This window comes from Apteryx rowi, unplaced genomic scaffold (genome assembly GCF_003343035.1).
Source record: "Apteryx rowi isolate R43461 unplaced genomic scaffold, aptRow1 scaffold_60, whole genome shotgun sequence".
Classification (NCBI taxonomy): Eukaryota; Metazoa; Chordata; class Aves; order Apterygiformes; family Apterygidae; genus Apteryx; species Apteryx rowi.
In genome coordinates, this window is record NW_020450872.1 from 337,483 (window position 1) to 354,151 (window position 16,669).

General features: G+C 44.4%; 1 protein-coding gene across 1 annotated transcript in view; it reads right to left on the reverse strand.

The window, feature by feature from the left end:
- The window catches only part of RCSD1 (RCSD domain containing 1), a 33,929-nt gene extending 26,731 nt beyond the window's left edge, over window positions 1-7,198 (reverse strand). The window contains exon 1 of the mRNA XM_026083402.1: window positions 7,026-7,198. Within this exon, the coding sequence (XP_025939187.1) occupies window positions 7,026-7,031 (6 nt within the window). The 5' untranslated portion in view covers window positions 7,032-7,198. The remainder of the gene's footprint in view (window positions 1-7,025) is intronic.
- Window positions 7,199-16,669: the final 9,471 nt, after the last annotated feature.

The following is a 16,669-nucleotide window of genomic DNA, read 5'->3' on the forward strand; positions in this document are numbered from 1 at the left end:
GACTTGTTACTGTTGTGTGACCTGTTACCTCGTGCTCCAGGGTATTCAGCAGTCTTCTTTCCTCCTATTCTGTTTCCTTTACAGACACCTGCCGTCTAGAGGACTGGTACACACGTGTGTATACTTGCTTGCATTGACGGCTCTTCTGCCCCTAACCGGGAGTGAATACCTTGGAAAACACTGGGTTTTCTGGAGGGACAGTGTTGACAACTCTATGCACTTTGTCAAGACTAAGTAGGAAACCAGATTAAACTGTGCACATTTCACAAGTTAAATACACACTAGCTGCAGGGCCCAAGGGTTGAAATTCCAAGGAAACCTGGCACACAAGCTCGAGTGTGTGTATATGAAAAGGGAGGAGAGGAATAAAGAAGAGACTTTTCATTTGACCTTACATCAGGGGAAACATGGCACTCAGCAGAAAGGCATTTCAAGAGGATTGACTTGAATACCCCATGATTGCTTTTGCAGTAAGCAATTTTAAAGGATGAAGAAATCCATTCTTACAAGAGGAAGAAGGAATACAAAGTAGCATAGGTCTTGTTTTTCACACAGGCATTAAAAGAACAGTTCTCAGACTCTTGCAGATGTTACGCCAGTTTATTTTGACTTAGGTTTCCCATAGGTAGAAGTTTGCAGGGCTTGAACAATGTGATGTAGCAGGAAGGAATCATAAACACTTTGGGGGCCTGATGTTCAGAGCCATCCAAACTGAATAGCCACTAGTTTCAGTAAGCAGTTCCACATGGGGAAGGAGGGCAGAAACAGTGTCCTCCTGCCCCTTTGGAGGCCCCATCAATACTATTGCTTCAACTCAGCAGAATATAGCTCCTGCCATTATCTTTTCAATGCTGTCTGGTCTATTTTTAAATCTCTGAAGGGAGAGAGGTTTGAATGCTACTAGATCTCACAGCTAAAAATCCTTCCTTGTATTTGGTGAGATACACAACTTCCCTTTAATTTGATCCTATTATTTCTAGGCATACTGCTTTTCCGATGCACTAAATAATTCTGTTTCCTTTGTGTTAAAAGGTTTAGTTTGCTGTCTTCTGTCTCACTGCATAGTCACCCTGAGTTGTTTAACTCCATTCTTCTAAGGCAGCCTTCTCCCTTCTTCGCATTTTTGTGTCTTTCTCTGAACAACAAGTCATTGGTCTGCATCCTCTAGATATTGCAGCTTTCCAAACTGCATGCAGTAATTCACTGTGCTTGCAAAGCTGTGATCGATGTGAGTGCATGTCTTGCCTTAAGAAGTTGTATGTAGCTTGGTTCAATGATAGCTCACAAGGGAAAGGTATTACATTTTGTGAAGTACTTCAAGATGCTCAGAAAAACAATATTGCATGCCAGAGCTACCAGCCTGGACAACAACACAATTTGAATTGTGATTCTATCATGCTAAGAGCATGCATTTCAGAAGCCTGAGATGAGCATTTACTCTATTGAAGCTAGCAGTGATAAACCAATATCCTTTGCAGGTTGGCTACTGACCTAAACGCTGTGTGCATCTCATTATAAAGGGTGGACAGGTTTATTTGCATAAGGACACTTCATACAACAAACAACTTACCACCTTGTTGACTGCTCTGTGGGTTTTGAGCACTTTTAAAATTTGATCCTGAAGAACAGAAGAAAAGGGGCGTGCGTCTATACCAGCTGTCCCTTTGGCAAGTGAGGTAAGATTTATTTGAACTTTTGCTTGGAAGTGACTTCCAGAAGCACCTTTTAGCAAGTGATGTGTTCATACCTGAGAAGAATTTGGTCTAATCTCTTTTCTCTTTTTTTATAGGAGAAAATTTCATTTGGCCCTATTGGAGCAGATGAGCCTCATCTTTGTTGGTACATTACTGGTACCGATACACTGACGATATCACAAAGAGGTGGTCCAGACTTGATGTTAAAGTAAAAACATTTCTGGCATAACACTCATAGCTAGACACATTGTAGCTTGGATGAAGACAGACTTATTTCAGTGCCTTACATGAGACTCCACAAGAACAAAGTATCCCATACCTTGGACAATAACTAGGTGTGAAGCAGTTGTGCAGTGGGTATATAATAATAGTCTTTCCTTACACAGCAGATCTCCTGTCTCTAGAACCAGTTCAGCCTTATGTACGCACTGGTGCAAACTACTAAAGGCAAGTTATGACATTATACTTCATGAGTCCTCCAAACAGATTCTCTTGCTGCTGGATACAGCTGCAATCTCAAATCCCAAAACGAGGGTGTAGTGCTGGTGTTTTAGGAAAAGCAGTGTCCAACTCTCTAGAACTGTTAACCAAGCACATGAAATCAGATAGGAAAATCACCCCTTGTTTGTATGGTTTGGTCATTTCCATGAGGAAAACCAGCAGAGCTTCGTAGCAGCAGCTATAGCAGCTGTCTAGAAAGCAATGCTGATTCTTTCCCTTGTTCTTCAGATAAGCAAATCCTGGGAATGTGGTAGAGAAGGTATGCATAATATGCTGCTCAACAGCAATGTGTCCACCCAATTCGACTGTGGAGTACAGGGAAGGTTTTTCCAGAAAGCCTATTAGTGTGGCATGGGATCCTCAGACACCCAAAGACCAAAATGGGGAGTAAGGGAGAGGAGAGGTCAGAAGAATCATCCCTTCTCTACCAAGATAGTAAAGCTTTAACTTTGCAAACCATTTACTTTGGGGTTTCCTCTAGGTACAAGTAAGGGCCATGGCACAGCCCATGGGGATTGGTTTTGTTCCTTTCTGACCCTCAAGAAGGGGTTTTATCCAGTCGTTGGAATAGGGAAGTCTGGCAAATCTGATCCTTTCCAGCTCTGCTGCAGACATGCTGTTTACTGCCAGGCAGGTCCTAAATCTGTCCAGACCTAAGGAGTAAAATGAGGTCATACAGGACCTTTCCTAGTATGTTTAAATACTCTTCTCTTTCTCCACACAGGTACTCTGCATGAATGTGTCATTTTGATGAGTCTGGGAGGAAATGTTGAAAGTAAGTGCATTTGAGGTGAAAATATTCTATAGGCAAAAAGAAAAAAAAGAAAAGTGGAAAAGGAATGTTTTAACTTTTGGAATGAAAACCAAACAGCAGAGCTTCCTGTGAAATGGAAATTCTGTTTCCTTTCAGTGCTAATGATAGCATACTAGCTGTGCTCAGTCGTGGTCCCACTGCTACAACAGTGGGTGGGGAATTCGCTCAGCCTGGCGTATTTCTGTGTGGCTTACTGTCCTGCTACTCTGAGCACCATAGYGGATAAAAATTTCAGCCCTCTTGACCAACAAATACTAATTGCACTTTCCTCCATCCCCTCCACTTCAGTCCTCTTAGGCGACAGGCTATATAATCATAGCGCAGTTTTCCTAGGAACAGGATAAGGGCCTCTGCTGAAATACAGCTGCCCTGCAGTCTGGAAAAGGGCATCATTCCTCTAGAAATCTGGCAGGATACAGTAACTAGACCCTCAAATGTGCTCATCGCAGCATCTGGCTGACCAGGGCAAAAGGAAGAAATGGCTTCTGACCTCCCCTGTCTAAGATGGTTGAGGAAGGGGATGTGTTTGAACCTGATGAGATTTCTGCAGGCTCCTGCTGCAATGGAGAACAGAGAACTCAGAGGAATTTTTTACACTTCTCTGCTTTTTGCCAGTGGGGTCAGGAGAGGACCCAGGGACTCTTGTGTCACCCACACCTGACACGGCATGGGCCTTTACTGTAAAGACCAACAGCCTGATGCTTCCCAAATGTCCTTGATGAGGCCATTGTGGTGTAGGGACAGCACGGGTCCTGGGACTGGGACCATGTCCAGCAACTGTGCACAGAAGAGAAGTGGCCAAGTAAGCAGAGAACTGCTCTCGTCCCTGGAGAAGCTTTCCCTCTGCTGAGCTGGTGTAGCAACAGGCAAAATGAAGATCCATCAGGAGCTGGTGCAGAAAGGAGACATGGGAATGGAGGCCTCAAAAAAAGAAATTAAATTTGTTGGTAGCTGCAAAGAAGAGGGGAACCTTCTCAAAATAAGCCTGGTTGCTGCACCTACACAGCTAAGGGAACCTAGAGCACCATAGGGAGCCAGCAAAGTGAAATTCAGTCTTGAATTGCTTCCCCTTGCTTTATGAATAAAGTTCACATGTCTCTGTGCTCCCCAGCTCTTACAGAGAGGCTGGAAAGAGAACAGCCATAACAACTGTTGAATATTCACAGTATTTCCTACTCAGCTGGCTGCAGAAAGCCACAGTTTCAGTGGATGCCTTAACTCACAACATTTTCAGCAAGGTTTAGTACAGCTATGAGAATTAGACAACCTGGACCAATTCTGAAGATGTAAACTGAAAAAACAGTGCAACTTTTTCTCATTCTTTTTCAACTGTGAGTGTCAAGAAGATTTAGTGGCTATTTTTATTTAAGAGTAGCTTTGCTTTCATTAGTGCCAACCTTATGCATTTTTAATAAGAGCTCCTCTTGGTTTTGGTCTGGTTTTGGTAGAAGCTTCAATGATTTCAAATTCTTTTCAGCAGTCATAACACTAGAATGAAAACTGATTCTCAAATCTACTTTGCATGAAGGAGCTGGGTCTTCAAGAAAAAAAACTGATGATCAGCAGACTCACAAAATTGTATGAACTGGCAACAGCAGGGTTTTGCTGCCCGGTTTTAAGCAATTACAATTACTGCTTACAATGGGATATGTTCCTCATAGCAGAATGGCAATGACTTTAGGTACTAGCCCCTAAGGAGCAGTAAAACCACACTAACCATACTAAGAAAGTGAGCCCAACTATCTTGCTTTTGTAGGTTTTTCAGAAATGGTGTCTTCCTGCCAGAGATGTGATGGAAATCAGCTGGCTAGGTCAGCCCTCTGCCCTTCTTTCCCTAGTGCTGGTAATCCTCATGTGTCCCATTAGAGCAAAGAGCCTCCAGTTATGCCACCAACAAAGCTCAGAACAGCTCTGCCTGCTATTGCTGAAGCAAATGGGGAAATGACAGAACTTCTTGTTCCTGTTGCACAGTAGCATTAAATCTATTTTTTAAAGCAAAAGACTGTAACGACTCTCTATGTCCTGCTCACGCTGTCTGTGAAAAGCTCTCAGGAAGAAGCAGACAGAGCAGGGAATTGGGAGGTGGGAACTTAAATCTTTGCTCTTGGCTCTACTTTGGTCTAATATCTTCTCATCTGTGGAACATTAACCACCTTTTTGGAGGGCTGGAGTGGAGAGGGAAGACCAAGTGCACTACTTAAAAGATGTTTTGGGAGATGAGATGTTTTAAAAATATGAATAGATGCAGCAACCTACAGATGATCAGAAAACCTGGCAACATGGGGAAAGAGTGGGAAATAGAGGTAAAGGGACTCAATCTAGAGAAGGAAAGTCTTAGGTTAAACATTTCAGAGAAACTTCCTGAGTCAGACCTGCCATATGTGTTACATGTGTCTCCCAAAAGGAAATGGAGGGCCCATCCCTTACTACTCTGAAAGCACCACTGCACCACACAATAGAAAACACCCTAGGGTTGCAGGCCTCTCTGTGTGTAGAGGAGAGGAGAGCATCCGCAATATGACAAAATGTCTGTTTCAGTCCTAATTTAGTCTTTGCTCTGTATGTGACTTCCTGTGTACAGCAGTTGTAACAAATTAAGAGTTCAACTCCCCTTCCCCTCTGAGACATCACAGGATGCTGCATAGCGAAAAAGAATAAAACAAGCGTTAACAGTTACTGATCCAGGTTCTGCCAAATCTAAAAACTCTTATAAAGCCATATAATTGTCATGCTACATACAGTCTATGCTGAGTTGGTTTGATCAGTGCTCAGTCCTTCCCCACACCAAAACCTGCTTAGATAGCCTGTCAAGGACTTTTCTTGTAGTGAACACGCCTGATCTTTTACCCTTGCCTGTAGGGCAGGCCAGCACAGATAAGAACAACTGTGATGTTAACACCTGGGTGTTATCAGAACTGCCCAGATGAGCTATGTGCTGGAAATCTTCAAAGAAAAATTACAGTGGTGCCTCAAGCACACCATTACCTCACTTTGTTGCATGTCCCCTGCTGTTGGGGCCACACCAACGCACACAAAAAAATTTCCAGGAAGACAGTATAAAAAATTTAGTAAGATCTGTGTTTAGCTGAAATACCAAAAGTTCTCTTTCGTCATCTGAGGTTTTGCCAATGTTGCAATTGCCTTTCTGTCTTCTGTGCCTCTCCTAAAAATAAATATTTTTTTCCTCTATCACTTAAAGAAAGTTTGAAAATCTAGCAAATCCAGTCTCACGTGAGTGAAGCAAGCACTATCACTCCCATTTTATATGAATGGGAAAAGAAACAAGGAGTGGTAAAATGCCTCGCCGAAGAGTGTGCTACATGGGAGGAGGCTTGGACTTAAACAGCAGGGAATTCTGACTCCTATTTCTGTACCCCTTTCCATCAGCAGCGTGCCCATCAACAGCCAAGAGCTCCTCTGCTCTTGAAGTTCGAGGCACACAGCGGGAAGAAAGGTATGGGAAATGCTTCATGGGCATGCAGAAGCAAGAGCTCTCATGTTCTCTCTCCTGAACCAAAACTCTCTGACGATAATGAAAGTGAGACTGCATGATCCACGTGGAACTGGGGGGACATCTGGGGCTAAATCACAGCCACTACTGCAAGGGATGGATAGGAATCAACCCCAAGGAGCCTGCTGATCCTATACGGTTTGTTCTCTTCTCTTTATGTGCCCGTTTCTTATGGGTTTTTAAAGCCTCCTATCAAAATGATGCAAGCCTTTTAGAAGTTGACTCTCTGCCACCTCAGAGACTAAAAAAGTAAATGGCAGTCCTTCCTCATTCCCCTTCCACACATGTAATTTCTCCCCCTACCCGTCCCCCGACATCCAAATCTGGACTAAACTCTGCCAAATATTCTGAGGTGCGTGGCAGGGGCTGGCATGGTGGGAACAGACATTTATCTGAACCTCAGCAAAATGAGAGCCTGACCTGCCTGCAGTGAAAAATTGCAAGGTGGAGCTAATGCAGATCTAGTAGCGAGTCACAAGCTAGTGGAAATAAAAGTTTTCTTTACCTCCATGTCCTGCAAGAGAGAGGTGTCCTCAGGGCAATCTTTCTTCCCCACCCCTTTCCCTCTTATCTGTGGGAAAACTTCAGGCAAGCCAGAGTAAAATCGCGCTGCTGTGGAGGGTATGTAATATCCAGGCTCCTGCTCAGCGTGAAAGCTGACAGAGCCCAGCGAGCGGCCCTGCACTACGAACAAGGAAGAAGGGCGGGTGGGTGAGAGGAAGGGAGGGAGGGGAGAGGAAGGGGAGGCAAGGCAATCAGGGTTTAAATTTAGACACAAATCTAAACAGATACTGTCCTGCCCAGAGTGCTGGGCTCATGAGACAACAAGCAGCAAGCTCTGCTGCTGTGCCCAAACATGGGGACACCATGTGTGCATTTTCTCCCTCCCTTTTTTTCTCCTCTCCATATTTTATATCACCTTATCTTTCTTCCTCCCCCCCTCCCCTTCCTGTCTCAATTTCTTTCTTTTGTTTGCAGTTGCTCCCTCCATGTCTCTTCTTGGGTGTCTCCCCTGTCCACACTTTCCTCTCCAAGTCTGCAGGGTCTCCTTCCTTGCTCTATTTGTGAGGTGGATCTTCCTTTACCTGCAATTTCCCCTCTCTTCCCCACTCTTAGGGAATTGCAATCAGCAGCAGACTGTTTTTAGGGTGGTTAGAGGGGCAGAAGAGGAGCAGAGAGCCAGTGATGACTCTGTTTGTGCAGAACTGAAGTCTTAGGTGTCCTGGTCCGTGGCTGGGATTCCCAGGCATGACAGTAATATCAGCAATACTAATGTGCCATTGGGTGAGTCCCCAGGGAGAGATCAGGGCTCCACTGTGAAAGGTGCTGCACAAATGTGGGCACTAGGAGGGAGTCCCTGTGAAAGGTGTCACTGGCTAGCTGTGAAGCAGGACTAGCTCTTTCCACTCTGATTTTGTTTCTCATACTACCAAGTCAGGAGTTGCAGGATGTTCTTCTCCTTTCACAGGGAAGGACAGGCTTGCACACTGGAAATGAGAAGCTTCCATGGTGGTAGAAAAATTCAGATGGGAAAAATTAATCCTCAGGAATGTTTTGCTATGGTTTCCCTTTCCATTCAGATCACAGTGTTGTAAACTAGACATCTTGTTCCTCTTTTAGCAACTGTTTGCACATGCTCCTCCTCAAGAATTTTAGTCCCCACCTCTTGAGAACAGGGTGGTGCAGAGGAATTTGGAAACACTCCCTTTGTCTTCTGCTGGCTCCCCTGCCTTGCGTGCAGCTGCGAAGTGACACAATTTCATGTCATCATTTTGTCTCGGGGACAGAAAAGGGTTAAAGCATCTTTTCTGAAAGAGATGCATACTTTTCCTTCACAGTTTTTCACAAGTCCATGCTGCCTTTGGAGGAAAACACTCCAGAATGTATTTAAATGTGAACATCATCACATCCCAGATGATCTTTACCAAAAATCACCTCAGCATGGTTGTTCTTACAGTACCCTTAACTGTTGCTGTACTGCATGCTGTATGACTCCTGCGGTTCTTTAGAAAGTATAGGAATTAACATTTAAATCACAATCTCATTATCTCCAAAGTTCAATATACAATGGTTACTCAGTCTTTAGCCAAAAGAATGATACGCTGAGTTGCCACAGTCTGAAGGTTAGGCAAAAGGACTAAATCATTTTCTGTTGCTGAAACACTGGATTGGTTGAAGCTCTTCTGCTGTAAGCAATCAGCAGATGTTGCAACTAGAAATCTAAGCAAATAGACCAGGAATCTAAAAGAAATGTGAGAATTAAATTCCTCCTTGGTTGGTAATCCTATTGATTTCTTAAAGTCACAATAGTAGTACCCTGGGAGAGGGGTTAGGAACTGAAGTGATGAGAGCAGGATGAGGAAGGGAGGGCAGGATGCTCTGACTGCCCATGCTTTGCTTGTTACAGGGATAGAAGGAGGATTTCACTATGGACATTGGTCACAAATATCATTTTCAAGACATGTGCAATGAAACAGACCTTCAAAATCACATCCCTCCAATGATTGCTTCATTCTGCTTGGGATCTATTTCAGTATTTTCTTTATGTTTTCAGGGTTGTACTCCGCAGAGGAAACTATCTGCTTAGGTCTACGAAAAAGGAAACTGCTAGGCAGAGATAGTATCATTTTACCTGTATTATTAAAGCAAAGGTAGTTATGGCTTCCCCACCAAAGTATCTTGTCACAAGGCAAATCTTTTCTACCTGCAAGGTTCCCAAATGCCATTACTGTCAGCATGGTACACAGTACTCAGTTTATTAATGCTAAATCTTTCTTTCTGAAGAAGCGAAGAGAACACACAGAACTATGGTGTATGTTGCTCTCCAAACAGGAAGACAGGTGTGGATTACTCTATACTTTCTTGTTTCTGGATTGACAAACAACAGAAAATCTGAAACAAACAACCTGCTTGCTTCAAGAACCTTGTGACAAATGTTTTAAAGGAGATATTAAGTTAGACCAAACTGGCTGTTTTTCATGCAATGTGTGCAAGTATAAACGTGAGGTATTCTAGAGTATGGCCGCCTGCATCTCTGTGTGTATCTGTTTACAGATCTTCTGGGATAGAGCAGCATCTATGAGATTGTCTAAGGTGTTCCTATATGCAAAAAAATATTTCTATATCTGTTCTGCTCAGGAAAAAGAAATCCAGTCATCACAAGTGCCAGTAAAACAGACTCTAGTGGGAAGTTTCATGTGAGTGATAAAATGCTGCATTTGTGGACCCCTGGATTTTGCAGCTTGCCAGACAATTCTTTTCGATATGAGTGAGACCAGACCAGAAAGTTCACTTCAGGCCAAATGACTGCTGTTCCTGCTACATGCAACATGTGAGGGAGAGGTGCAAGGCAATCATTCACCCTGGCATTCTTGCAAAAGAGGTAGCAGAACTAGTTCTGCCATGCTGAGAAGCACCTTGTGTAATATTTGCTGGCATCTTACATTTTGGTGGTAAAGTACGGACCATGGGGCTCCCGCAGGATGCTAGATCAACAGAAAGAAGATGCAGGGACAGGGCAATTCTTTGTTTAGAGAGTACTCCAGGAAGAAAGCCTTTGAGTGTATGTGAGACTTTGACTCAGATATTTGTGTCCCCATGGCTATGTCATTTGGGTGTGTCTGTGCAGGTGTTGAATCTGGGAAAGTATGTTTGTGAGGGTGGTGGATTAGCAAAGGGCAGAGGGAGTTGTGGGTCTCTGCAAGACTGAATGAATCTCTGTGCTTTCTGGAGGTGTTTGGTCAAAATTTATTAGGCCCTGCCTGTCAGTACCAGTACCTGAGACTTCTGTCTGTGTATCTGTCTGTATTTGGCTGGTAATGTCCAAAGCATTTTCCAAAAATTTAATATTATTAACCAGCATCTGTTACCACCTTGGTTTTTTTGACCCCCTTGAAACTGGGGTCTCAGCCTTTCCTGTTCCCACTCAAGTAACTTAATTCTCAACTGAAAAAAAGGGGATAGGGTAACCACAGAAAAAAACACTTGTATTTCAAAGATCAATCATCTCTAAAAGCCAACATCCTGTTTTGTGTTGGGTTTATACCTCAGCGCCTGTAGCCCTTCTCTGACAATGGCAAGCTGACAGGAAGTGAACGTGAGCAGTATTTTCTATGGGAAACTCGCTTTCTGAACCAGCCTTTTCAATAACTCTGCTCTGAAATATCTGTTCCCGCCAACCCTACCCTAGCCCCTCAGTATTAAACTAGCACTGCAAACTTTAAACCTCACCCTCCTCTTCAGGGAGTTATCAGCAGGAAATGAAGTCAGTTGGAACGCTTTGTACTATTGACATTTTTTGCTCTAATTCTGCAGCTGCACTTGAGCACATCTGAAAACACGCAGGCACACACACTCACATATGCGCTCAAGCGCGTGCACACACACGCGCATGCACACGCACACAGACTCGCATGCCAGGCATTGTAGACCTCTGAGAATTGATGTGAATGGATAAGCCCCATTACCAAAGATGCTGTAACTAAATGGAGGGACATGGTTATAAGTGATTCTAGCTAAGCTGTATTGGACAGAGAGTGCAAGACATAGTGTGTTGCATAGTGGCCACATAATAAAATAGCTGATAGAGAAATACTAACTGAAAGGTTGAATCATTTCACGTTTCTTTTGCCAGCTTGTGTCTGAGTGCTAACATCATGGTTCTGTACAGATTAACCAGGCTTTAGACAACAGTCTGTCCCTAAAATGGAGTAAACATAGGGAAAAGCTGTACTGTACAGGGAGCATTTCACCTACAATGCTTTGCCTCAGCGGCTCTGCTCTTAGCAACAGGATCACAGTGAGATACACCATCCTCATTCACACCAGGCAACTCAGGTCTGGTCAATGGTGTACAGATGGCTAGTGTCATCTCTTGCAGCACTTGAATTTCTTTGGAGATCTCTTACTTCCAAGTTCCACTTCAGACGACTTCAGAGAACAAACTGAACTGGGGTACTAAAAGGCATGGCTTCATCCCATTATATTTATACAGTGATGGGACAAATATTACCAACATCAGTCATTGCCAGCCTGTTTCTAGACTGGATAACTCTTCTACTAGTTACTAGTTTTATTATGCAACAAGATGTAATATAAATAAATAAAAAGTTACATTCAGAACATAGGAGCTGACACAATCCCTAGCATCCATGCTGGATACAACCGTGTTTTGTATTGTTTTCAGGCCAGTCCTACTGAACACCTCTCAACGTCATAGAAACCAGTGTCAGAGGTGGCCCTCTCAACAGCTTCCTCAGCATGCAGGCCAAGGTCTGACTGAACAGCAAGTTTTTCTGACTGAAAATTAAACACCATTTCTGATCCCTAGCAGGTTATGCCTAGAGAAAGTTTACATTGCCATTGTCTGTATGGCAGCTGTTAGAAAGATAAAAGGACTTTTTGCTGAATGCCAGTCCAGCACTATAGTCATTTTACCTATTGTTTAATAAATATACAAATGAAAGGAGCAGAAGCTAAATTCCCAGGCAACTTGAATTGGGAACTTTGAGGACAAGAGTAAATAAATGCATTACGCACAAGCATGCAACACTTTTCTGTGCTTGGCAACGTTCTGTGTTGTGTGCGGTTTCCTAATAGTAGTTGCACGGCATCGTTGGACAGGGCTGGTATCTCCTGAGGCTGATATCTCACCAATGTTTTTAGAAACAATTTGCATGGTGGGTCTCATGTAGCACCGAGCATTGGCACTTCAAAGCACTGAGTACTGTAGCTTTTGCCGGAGCTGAATCAGAGGTCAGTTGCTTCTGTCAAATGCAGCAGCAAGTAACTTTAATCACTTGTCACTTGAATGCAGAGACCTGGCCTGGCTCACAAATCAAGCACTATTCACAGCAAGACTGCACAGCCCGCAAGTGTTATCTGGTCGAGGAAAGGGTCCTGTTCATGGACAGACTACATGATCTAGACAGGAAGCTTGGCCCAGCTCAGAGCTAGACTGTGTATCTGAAGAGAAAACTTGCCTAGCCCATAGCACAACTACACTATCTAAAGAGAGAGCTGGCTCAGGGCAAAATCTGCTATAAAGATGGCAGAGAGAGCATGATGACATGGGCTGGATGGAGACCTTGCACAGCTTCTGGCAAAAATACATGTTCTGCAGAGATGTGACTTCCAGATTCAGTTTGTGGCCCATGGCATGTAAGCCAGGCTGAAATTAAGATAGTCCCACTAACTGGCCAACCCCTGTGGAGGGAGTAAAGTGGCTCAATCTATGGTAAGATATTACTGTACATTTATTGTTTTTGTAATGTAGTTAAAAAGAGTTGAATAGAGTTGAAAAGGAGAACTAGTGGCTAGCAATACTTTCTTGATCTTGTTATGCAAGGATCCTGGAAGCCCCTCAACTCCTTGCATCAGAATAGAAAGAGCCCTTCTCCTTTCTCTGAGATGTAGCTGAGGAAGTGAGAGAGACCTGGAGATTTACTCCAGATAATACATTGCTTCAGAGCAAGCCGAAAGAGTTAAAGACCATGTCCTTCACCCTGCAAGTTTGCTCAACACTGCCCAGCCAGAAAGCACAGTGTCAATATAAGCCCGCTTCAGTCAATGCAATGTGCAATACAGGCTATACACTGGCGTGCATTGCTTGCTGCAGACAGTACCCAGCTTAATAAATCCTATTCTCCTTAGCACAGAGAGCCAATACTATTCACTTCAATAAATCCTGTTCAACCCTGAATGTCTATCAGACTCATCAGCCCTGTGCCTGCGAGCAGGCTGTGAGCAGGTGCACTGCACCCCACCGCTGCAGGCTGAGCAGCCGAGGCTGGGACAACAGCACCCCTTTGTGGGTGCTGATGGGGAAGCCAGTGAGAGCCTTTCAAGGCTGAAATGCGAGAGAAAGCCAAGGAAAACTTGGGACATGTGTTGTTACTGTTGGGACGGCTCACTTTCTCTTGTCCCCTTAAATCCCACTTCACACATCCTGTTGTGGCAGAGGAAGTGCTGGATGATTTTGTGTGCTCTCCAAAAGGTTCATTTTGAATCTCCTTTCACAGAGTGGTCAGTGATGGGGCTGTGCACTTCCAGTAACATGCGCTGCTCCTGGCAAATGAGAGATGGCTACACTCTGCAAACACATTCTGTTAATAAATTTAAACTATATAACATGAAATATTTCCCCCTTCCTGTGTTTTATGCAAAAATCAATTGCCATCTTTCCTTCCCTCATCCCCTTCATCTTCTTTCCCTTCATCCTGGTACTCGATTCCTTCCACCTATTCTCCATGACATTCCCCTTTCCTGTACTGACCCCACCAAACACCTCCTCTCTGCTCCCTGTCATGGTTTTGTGCTCCCCTGTAAAATCATTCATGCATTCATCCCTCATATGTGTTTCCCCTGCTTCCTCCCACCACCACTATCACTTGTCTCTTTAACTGCAACAAGGAAGTACCCTATCTAGTTCTCAGAGGACAGGACTGCTGTGAAAATGAAGCAAAACAAGTTGTTGCTATGTATGCGTGCACATGTGTTTGCGGGGGGGGGGGGGGAAGAGGAAGCAATATGCCTCTGTTTATTTTAGCTAGCAAAATCTCTAAGGAAATAGTTTGTGTTACAGTTTGTCTCCCTCATCCATTTTTCTCTTTTCTAAGTCCTTTTCTCTAGATCACTTCTGTCCCTTTCTTCCATACTCTTTTCACCTCTACAGAACAGCTGCTATCTTTTCCCCTTCAAGATGTTCCACTCCTGTCCCTCATCTAAATATATCACATAATCCAATATATAAAAATACATCCTTTCACACAGTACATTTTCCTCTCATACCTCACTCCTTTTCTCACCCTATTTTCTCCTTAGGTCTTTGCCCTGAAACATAACTTGCCCTATATCAAAGCCAAGGGTACTTTTATTGCCCTTGTTGCTGGAGCAGTTCCTCCCTGCGAGCTCAGCTCTCAATTCTGCAAATGTGTGACTTGCCCCAGCTGAATGGCTGCACATAACAGGTTCAGAGCACTCCCTTTTCCCCTTTCAGTTATACAAAAGCTTAAGTTTCCCTTAAATACGGCCAGGGGAGGGCAGCAGTGGAGAGCCCCAGAGGGAAAGCCAGGCACCCTTCCCACTCTCTAGAGGCAAGGGGAATATTGCAGAGAAAAGAATTTTATTCTGTCTGTCCACAACAAGAGGACAGTACATAAATGGTAGACAATGGATGCATGGTATATTTTTCTTCAAGATGAGATGGCTTTCCTGAACTAATCCCAACAAAATGATTCAATTGGCCTGCACCACACTATTCCCAAGGGCCCTTCAGGTGAATTGTGCTGGCAACCCACAACCTGATCCCCAGCACCTTCTTCTTGAGTGCCCCATGACCCTGCCTAGCACCTGGATTTGCATCTGCTGTGTGATGGAGCACCTGGGGACAGATGTTAGCCACATGAAAAATGTTGGTTGTGTGATGGGGAAGGAGCCTTAGCACACAGCCCTCAAGCACCCCTTGTAAATATATGACCTGCCCCAGCTGCAAGACTGAACACCATCATGGTCTGGACCTTGACATTTATCAAAGAGAAGGGAGTCCATTAGGGCAATCTGGGAATCCATACTACTCTCTAATATATGAGCACTTTACATATAAAATGGGTAGAGCAATAGCCTTATCTCTCTCTTGGGGGTCAAATGTCTGCGTGACATTGGATTCTGAGGGGTTCAGGTGGAAGGGCTTTGGGAATGGAGGAGCGTTCCCCTTGTGGGCATAAGTTTTGGAGCAAAAGTTCGTTCAAAGGCACAGCTTTTGCAATCTTTGCACAAGGGCTCAACCTGATTTCCTCTGTAAGGTCATTCCTCAAGGGATTCCATCAGCAGAGAATATTTTGTTCTCAGCGTGATCTGAACTGTTTTTAGATTGAAATTCAACACTGCGTATAGCTGGAGCTTGAACTAATAACTGACCCATGAAGCTCAGTCAGAGACTTGAACAGGGTAAGGAATAGAAAAGGCCAAGCACAGCATATTACATGCTTAGCTGACTTTATGGTCCACAGCTATAATTGCACCAGGCATACTGTAAGATGGTACAAAATAGCAATCTTTCTGGTATCTGATGCCAAAATAATCTTTAAAAACATTGGAACTTGCAACTTTTGTTGCCAATTCCAACTTCTGCACCTACAAACCTGGCACAGATAAGTTTGTGACAGTTAATTTGGATTTCCCTATGCTACATTTCTATGCATAGACATACTTGGTAAGATTAGAGCAGAAAAATGGAAATCTCCCTCTTTTTAGGAAAAGTTGAGTGAAGTCTCAGTATTACTACAATTAAAAACATTCCTTTACACAAATCCTTATAAAGTGACCAAGTGGACAAATAAAATTAGGTGTTCCACAGTATTTATTCTATAAGCAACGGGTTGAAGGCCAGGGTGTTGTTCAAATGTCAAAACAAGTCTTGTAAAAGAGATGTTTTTACATGTCCTGCAGTTTGCAAGCCACGGACTCAAGCTATGTCTAGTGGCAAAGGATCCCATGAGGTTTACAGTCCAAACCAGTTTCAGACAAACCCCACTGGTTGTAATTAAGTGACAGTGCTTTTGCTCAGGGAAGGTGGGGCACAAACACTTGCCATTTCACAGAACCAGCCCTTCAGATTGATTTAACCGCAGCTAGGGATAGCAGGAGCAACCGTGCCACGAATACCTTTTGGATCTGACAGGACTTTCCTGGCCAGACAAACCAGGGCCAATGTCAGGGGCCAGCTGCTGCCGGGCACTGCACAGCCACCATGGCCAATGCCCAGTCACTTAGACCTTGCAAAACACATTGCCTTCGAGTGAGCAGGCCCCGAAAGGCAGGCAGAGCCATTCTGTGGCACTGGCTCTGCTTCAGCTGCCCGTGGGCCACCTCGGACCAGCGCCAGAAGCCTCGGCAGCCAGGTCCTGCCAGCGCCTGCCACAACTCTGCAGCGCGGCCAAGGGCGAGCGGGAACCCCCGGCCGTTACTGCCCCCCGCCCCGCGCCCCTCCCCCCCGCCTCTTCAAGTGATCGGCGGGAAAGGCGGGAGCGAGGCGCTCCTGCGCGGCTACCCTCGTGCCTCTCCAGCCGCTCGCGAAATCTGATTGGCAAGGAGTCCTGGGGAGGCCTCCCATTGGCTGCTGGATGATCAGTGACTCCGCCCCCTTTGCCT